Here is an 8129-nt window from a genome sequence, read left to right as displayed (position 1 = left end):
TTAATGACGGCGGGCCGGTTTCCTATTCTATCCTGTGAGGGTGCGGCTAAGTAATTTATTGTTTGCTTCTAATTTATCAGTAAGGAGGACTTACTCTGTCGCCAATTATTTGAGGCGCACGTTAATCAATGCGCATATTTGACATCACCACCACTTGTCTAGCTGGTGGTCGCAGTGTGTATATGAAAGGATGGTCCAAGCGCAAAGTGCTCCCGGGTTGTCATTAATATGCAGATTTATGGCACGAGGCTAAATTGAACGCCTCCCACGGTATCGTAGCTCCAAGCTACGGTACATGTATCGTCTCTCTGCTTTGGGGAAAGGTTTGCTTCGTAAGCGATGATTACGAAGGGAGCTCCATAATTTTATTATTGCAACGTCGTACGAACTCCAATATGTATCTCCATCTCTTATTCTTTCGTAAATCAGAAAGCTCAAATAACTGCTTATGCGGGAGTGGTTTTCGACCTGCTCAGCAAGTTTGGTAACCACATCGCACGTAGTTCGAACGAAACATTTTGTCAGTCTGGACCTTCCCGAGAGCACGTTTAGGGCGAATTGCATTTTGTTGCTGTAAAATTGAAGTTGCGAAGAAAGACAGCGATATGAAAGTTCGCTACGGGGTGTCTCAAAGTAGTTTGTTGATAGTTTAATGGCTCTTTCTATGCAGAGTATTACGAAACCAGGTGCTACAACAAAATGCAAATAAGATCCCTAATGTAATTTATTGAACACTCTTTAGTCTATGAGTTCTCAGGCGATTGTAAGTCTCCACCTGTTTCTGGCACAGGTTAGCCAATGAAAAAATAAAGAAAGAAAGACAGGGATAAATTACGGCAAAACTTGGAATGTAACGGTTCATATGGAATCAAATATGTGATAGTGTTTGGAAGCCGCTGTTCTGCAGTAGTACCTATTAGGCAAAGCGCACACAACGAAGCTTAAAACACAACGTCAAAGGAAATAAAAACAAAAAAGTGGCACTTTAGGCATAGGCACATCAACCGGGCAAACAGCCGAACGGATGTTTAGAGTGCTGGCATTCTATTTTCCGATTCTTCTTATTCATTCGTGTGCGTGCGTGTGTGTGCGTGGTAAAAAAATATTTGGTAGCTCAAAACCCCTATAACATACTGGCAAGCCTCATAATGTTCTCAATAATTTAATTTGATAGCTTTTCTAAAGTTAGTTTGGGTTTTGCTTTAAAAGAAATGTCTGTGCCGTTACGCCGCAATGCAGCAAGTGGTCATGTGAGAAGAGGACATCGCAATGCTTGGTAACTCGGCTCCGTCTCCTTCGCTTGTTTGCTATAGTGCTCCATCGCGTTTCGCAACAAGTAGCAGCGGTAGCGAGAAGTTCTAGGATCGATATCCCGCGCCTCCACCGAATGTTACGCGAATGAAGCAGTAATTATACGGAAGACTGCCGACTATATACGAGTGCTTGAGACTGTTAGCGGTCATTGCTCTTGAAGTTTGTCCACTGTGGCTATCCCTTCACTATTCCTACCTTTTTTTTTTTTTTGCTCATCTGTCCCTCGCTTTTCGTCTAGTCAGTATCAGCGTGCAAAGCAGGAATTCAAATGAGTCGTTTCGAAGTGGACAAACTTTGAAATATGCTAAGGATATTTTTTGTTGAATTTCCTTTTTCTGCCGTGCGGTGAAACCTGAAGAATAAGTAATAAAATCTTCTTTTCACTTGAGACATATCCATGTTCCTCTATTTTGCAATCTGTTAGAGGAAGAATTTGGTTGTGATTTATAAAATATTGTGTTAGAAGAGTAAACGCAAGCGGAGCAAAAGTGTATGGTCTTTTTACTCGTACTCCCCCAATGGAAATGTAGCATGCCTTTACTGTTATGTAGAAGTGATAGTGAAGAACAAAGACAATTCCAATATTGTGAGTAGTGAATGTAACTCCATATTTCGCACACATATCCTCTGGAAAAGAAGTAACGCTACAAGCCCAACGCACTGCTTCGCTTTTACTGCGAAGCTCGATAAGGCTATAGTTTCGTGCATTTTTGTTCTCCGTGAACAAAAGCTATCACCATCGATGGCTCATACCTCCGCAAGCATTCATACTCCCGTAAGCAAGCAACAAATGCATTGCCATGCCTCATAGCTCCGTAAAGCAGAGGTTACAAGCACTCAGCAAAGGGAACCGAACAGTGCTTAAAGTGTTTCTAATCCCGCATGTAACATGCAGAACAGCATGTAGAGAAATATCATCATCAGTGGCTCATACCCCCATGAGCAAAGGCTCATACCACCGTAAGCAAGCAAAAAATGCAATGACTCAGTGCTGTAAGGTTCATGGCTACTCACTTTGTGTGAATTAGCTGCGATGACACTACCTCTTTTTTTTTCGTTGTCGGTGATTTCAATGTGGATGTGTCGGTAGCGAAAAGGGAGCGGTTTACGCGTTCCGTGTTGCAGACATATCTCTCACTTATGCGTTTTACATCTATTTGAGCAGTTGACGTCGAAGAAAGGCCCAAGCAAAAGCTTCCTCTTATTGCATCACACCGGTTCACTAGGAAACCCAGGAAACATAACTCTGACTGTACGGAATCCCTCGGTCGCGGTGGTTCGCGAATAATAAGAAAAAAGAAACAGCGAAGAAAGTAAACCCAACGAAAGCGTAGCGGGAGCCGTCATCTCGGCCACACATCTCATCTGGAATGCCGACGAGCGGTTTCGCAAGGAGTCTAGCAAGGAGAGCTGAAGCTTCCTCTTACTGCATCACACCGGTTTTATAGGAAACCAGCGCGAGAAAGCCAGCGCGTATTTCGCGTATTTCTCCTCCAATATCGCTTGCCGTGTTTAAATTGTGTCGATGCGCGTGAGGAGGAAGCTCCCATGTATAACTTAAAAAGCGTGTTCCGAGCTGTCTCGACGAACGAGGGCTCCCAAGGCACGCATGGTGGGAGATAATACCCCGTTCAGGCCCTTTCCAGCCAAGCTCGCCCTCACCCGAAATCTGCGCACGCCCGGCTGAAAAGAAAACCGGTAGGGGTGTAATGGAGAGACAGACAGACAGAGGAAGGGCACTGAGGCTCCCTTGCTGATCAAGGTCACAGTGTTCCTGGGCAGCGGAGGGTTCATTTCGGTTGCAGAACGGGATCGCGAACGCCGAAGACGCGATGGAGAACCCGGGCACAGCGGCCGTCGCCTCGGATTCGACGGCGGCGACCGTCTTCCTGCGGCGGGACCCCCGAACGGAGGACTGGACCCTCGTGGGCAACAAGCAGTTCATCGTGGGGCTGCTCTGCGCCTACGTCTATGTCGTCAAGGTGGCCGGGCCCCGCTTCATGCAGGGCCGCAAGCCGTACGATAACCTCAAGCCGACGATTGCGATCTACAACGCCGCCATGGTGGTGCTCAATTGGTACTTCACGGTGGCCTTCCTGACGAGGAGCTACTTGGGCGGCGGGTACAGCCTCGTGTGCCAGGGCATCGACTACGACGCGCGCGACGAAATGACCATGAGCTTCCTCGCGCACTGCTGGTGGTACCAGTGGGTGAGGGTGGCGGACTTCCTGGACACTGTGTTCTTTGTGCTGCTCCAGAAGGAGTCCAACATATCCGTACTGCACGTAGTTCACCACGTCTTGGTGGTCTTCAACGGCTGGTACGGGCTCGCGTACGGAGCCGACGGGCACATCGCCTTGACCCTGATCTTCAACAGCTTCATGCATGGGGTGATGTACTCGTACTACTTCCTCTCCTTGATGGGTCCCGCGGTCCGCAAGCACCTCTGGTGGAAGAGGTACCTCACCCAGCTGCAGATGTTCCAGTTCGTTGTGCTCGTGACGCACGAGTTGTTGCCGCTGTTCTTTGAGTGCGGATACCCACTGGCGCACGTGTATATCGGCGTGCCCCAGATACTCTTCTTTCTCGTCATGTTTCTCAACTTCTACTTAAAGAACTACAACGACAGGAAAAAAATGGCAGCGGCGCATGACGCCTCGAAGACCAAGGCTCAATGACTCCACTCTTAGCAAAACAAAAAAAAAAAGTTCACCTTTTTTGTTTTGTTTCCTCTCAGGGAATATATGTATGTTACAATGCTTGTTTAAAAAGTGATTTCTCTTTCCGCTCGCGCTTGCAGCTGCGTGGTTGAAAAAGAGTTTGCTGGCTTTGGGAATACCTATGTGCTGCGGATGGGGAAGTGGCATTTTCCCGAAAAATATTATTACGCCACATATGCTGATTCCTTTAGATTTAAGTATAGTCTTTCATGTTTATTCTCATGATAGGGACAGTGTGGTATTTCACCATCACAAGGGATTCCGTGGTTGTAATTTAAATATATATATATATAATATATATGTCAGTAGTAACCCATGAGAGTGGCGTAGACGTAAGTGGAGCTTCTATATCGTATCGGCGGGCCAGTAGAGTCAATATATATGGCGGCACTGTTTTCGCATGAATGCTAAGCGCCGCGAAGTAGCAAGGTGAATGCTTTACAAGCCGTGCTCCTGATGCTGAACGCTTCATGCTCCTCAAAACTGTCGCATTACACTATTGATGCCTCTCAAGCTTCCTATGCCTGTTTACCGCCGAGTTCGCTGAACGGCGGACGCAGTCTTGCTGAAGAATCTATGTTTTCCGCTGCGCCGTCTCGCTTCTTCTCAGCTGGTGGGACACACACGCTTAAGATTCCATGCTTGCGCTGAACAGGAACTGTAAAGTTATTGTAGGTATCACGGCTGCCTAAGTAAACTAATGTCGCACCATTTCCCGAGGCACACATAAAATTGTCCTAAGAGAACTAATTCACTGCTAACGAAGCTGTGGGAAGCGTGCAGTTACCCTTACCGTCAGTACTCTGTTGACTGATCGATATAACTGATTAACACATTGATTTATATCCTGACACTAAAGCTTACTATCCATGGTAGAATGACCGTCTGTATAACTATAAGACCGAATTGGTTGAGCGTATGAAAAAAACTGAAGTACTTATGTCTGTATTATGCTATTCTGGCGCCGTGGTCAGATTGCGCATTTACATTTTAATAATCCAGCAGTTGCGCCGAAATAAACATGGCGGAATCATGGTGTTGAACAGAGGGAAAAAAATGATTACTTTTTTTTGCGTTTAATCTGCTCCGTTCTCGTACATAAAAGTGGTTTTCCCGGCGTGAAATAAGTCCGCGAATACTCGCAAACTTGCCGCTCGAGTGGCCGCTCGGGGCACTTTGCGTGTATTCGCGGGCTTCGTTCGCGCTCTGAAAAGCAGTTTTACGTAGCGCATATTGAGCAACAGAAACATGTATCGGGAGGTTTTCATGTTGCTCCACAATATTCTCATTGAGAATTGTCGTCTAATTATAATATTTGAGAAGTTAATACTATTAATACTTTTTATGTAGTTACGTGGAATGCAATAAAAAAATAATGTATCTTCAAGCCACGTGAAGCAACATTAATTACTTCGGTTCTGCCCAGCTACGTAGCATTTGCTCATTTTTTTTTTAAAGTTTGGCTAACGTTACGTGTGACACCCCGTTTATGCCGGTGCCGATGTTGCGCGAATGATATAAGCACCTCGAAGTTGCAAGGTGACTGCTTTACAAGCCGCGCTCCTGATGCTTAACATTTCGAGTTTCTCAAAACCTGTCACACTACTCCACTGATGCCCCTCAAGGTCTCTATGCTTGTTTGCCGGCGAGTTCAATGAACGGGGGATGTAACCTTACCGACGAACCTACATTGTTTAACACCGTCTCTCTGCTTCTCAGCGGGTGGGAAACACAGGGTAGGTTGCGTTACCGTCGCGAATATCTGTGTTTTGCACGCGATCGACGCTGGCACAGGACTTCCATCATAACTGGTAATTTTTCTGCGTTAAACGTCGCACCAGAAATACACCAGTCGCACCAGTCGGGGAGTCCCACAAGTAGACAGACTTCTTTATCATATACAAACGTTTGCATCGTTCCTTTTTTTTTTTTGCATATTTTCAAACAGAACATCCCGCTTCTCAATCCCACCTCACGGCACGTGGGCGCGCCAGGCAAGCTGGTTAGCACAGGCCAAGAGATCCGTGTTATTCTTTCATAGAAAATTTGTTTATTTTCTTTTTTTTACCCTTCTGTTCCAACGTAGTACGTGCTCCTTTGGATTCTAAAGTTCGAGGGAGCTTTCACCATTTGATTTTCATAATGTATCTTTCTAATCGCTTCATGCTGCAAGGCAGGAAACTGTCAAAGCATCTCACTTGATAAAGAAACAGATTTGGCTGCGTTTGTTTGTCGCATTCGATATCGCACGACTGAGTGTGGCAGGATTAGGAGATCTGGAACTGAAAAAGAGATATCCCCAGAATTTCATTAAAATGCTTAATAGAAGTCATAATTGATAGACCGCACATAAAACAGTATTCAAACTGGCTCTGAGTGATCGCTATCTGTGCAACGCAAACTCGAAGAGGCGACTGTTTGTTTTTATTTTTTACCTATGTAAAATAACGACGAACGAGAATGATTTCCTAACGTGAGGTAGAACTTTGTAATTCGCATGATCAGAAGGACCAGCGCAAGATCGTGTTTCTTGTAGCCTTAAAAACTGTGCGAAACCTGCAGGAGGAGGAGGAGGAGTAGGAGGATGAGGGAGGATGTTGCTAACTCTGGGCGGAATCATCCTAGCAACAGGGAATAGTCTAAGTGTTGAGCGCGATCTATTGACTTTTCGCAAAGCGCCATATGTCATCTGGTTGACGACGCGGCCAAAACGAACCTTTTCGCTTAGCTGCTGCTTTCACCTTGATTCTATGGTGTTCTCCCAATGCACTTCGCTGGTGTAAGAGTGAAGCAGTAAATCCGTGGCAACGCCGGAAGCAACCTAAGGGCCCTTTTATTTTTCGGTGTTATAGGCGCTACAAAATGAGCGAACGAAATCAATCGCCCGTAACGGTGTAGTATCTAATTTTCATCTCAGTCCCCCGTGTCCTTACTGCGACTAGTGCACCATCGTGACCCCCTCCCCCTTTCTAAAAAATAATATGTGTTTCTGCATTATTTCCAACCCTAGCTTCCGAAGGAAAAATTGTTTGAGGAGTTGCTATTTTGCCTATTAGCACGACTCTCTCTTTACGTTAAAGGACTCTTCTGTTACAATAACGTATTTTGAAGTTTTTAAGCATTTTATCTGCTAAAACATAATCTGCAATAGGAATCGGGAACCTAGTGGGTTGTTTCGGCTTACATTTTGCTCTTTGTTTCAGAACGAGCGAACATTTGAACATTTGAAGAACAAATTTGAACATGTGAACATTTGAAGAACAAATTTGTAAAGCTTAGTGTTACTATTCACGTCTCTTTCAAGCATTCTAGATTTTTTCAAGTTCTTCCTTCTGCATGCGTGCTTTTATATGTACATTTCCTTAATGTTTTTCTTTGTTCTTATAGCTGTATATGGCTTCACGAGCACCATTTTTCATCGCGCCCTTTCTTGCAAGTCATGCGATAGAGCTGGCGCTGCCCATTGGCCGAGGTAGGGCAGTACTGTGCTAGTGGAGGGGTCCTCTAGTCCGGCCGCATGGGATATGTTGGAGGTCGTCTGCTGCGGGTGCCAAGGTGAAGGGCGAACCGAAATAGCGGGAAGCTTCATGGGTCCTGTCCTATCCTATCGTAGAGTTTGCGTTTCAATGAAGAACAAGCTCAAAACAAGCATCCGAACAACATCATTGATAATAAGCCGCTCCTGCGCCTACATTCAACGGGAAGCACGTAGCCCCCCCCCCCCCCCCCCCCCCCCGCATGCGTGCACCGGTAAAGATTAATGTTGCACAAGCTGCCACGGCGACGGCAGCTTGACTGTAGCATACGAACCAGGGAGTAACGTAACTACACTTTGGTATGTAAAAGACGAACCCACCTAGCGATTGATTTGTGTTGTGACAGCGCTATGGGAAGGCCACGTATAGTAAGGACTCCTGAAGAGCAGCGTGAATACGAGGCGCGGGAAATTTCGTTTCTCTCTGATAAACTCTGTGTAGGTGCACGAAATAGCGGCACAAGCCAAGTCACAGGCCGTCGAAACGGCTTAGTCTAATAATTAGTTAAAGTGGATGGAAATGTCGCCACGTGAATAATTTCTACTTACGTCGCAATGTG

The 8129-nt window shown here is 45.7% G+C and overlaps 1 protein-coding gene across 1 annotated transcript; it reads left to right on the top strand.

Moving 5' to 3' along the window:
• The first annotated feature begins 3103 nt into the window (after positions 1–3103).
• LOC126533532 (very long chain fatty acid elongase AAEL008004-like) lies at positions 3104–4073 on the top strand. Its single transcript, XM_050180701.3, has one exon. It carries the CDS (start codon positions 3147–3149, stop codon positions 3990–3992), a length of 846 nt encoding a protein of 281 aa, XP_050036658.2. The 5' UTR covers positions 3104–3146; the 3' UTR covers positions 3993–4073.
• Positions 4074–8129: the final 4056 nt, after the last annotated feature.

Source organism: Dermacentor andersoni, chromosome 7 (genome assembly GCF_023375885.2).
Source record: "Dermacentor andersoni chromosome 7, qqDerAnde1_hic_scaffold, whole genome shotgun sequence".
NCBI lineage: Eukaryota > Metazoa > Arthropoda > Arachnida > Ixodida > Ixodidae > Dermacentor > Dermacentor andersoni.
This window is presented reverse-complemented; position numbering and strand designations above follow the sequence as displayed.

Bases quoted from the DNA above. Each gene is read 5' to 3' on its own strand.
- LOC126533532 (XM_050180701.3), top strand. From the start codon at position 3,147: ATGGAGAACCCGGGCACAGCGGCCGTCGCCTCGGATTCGACGGCGGCG.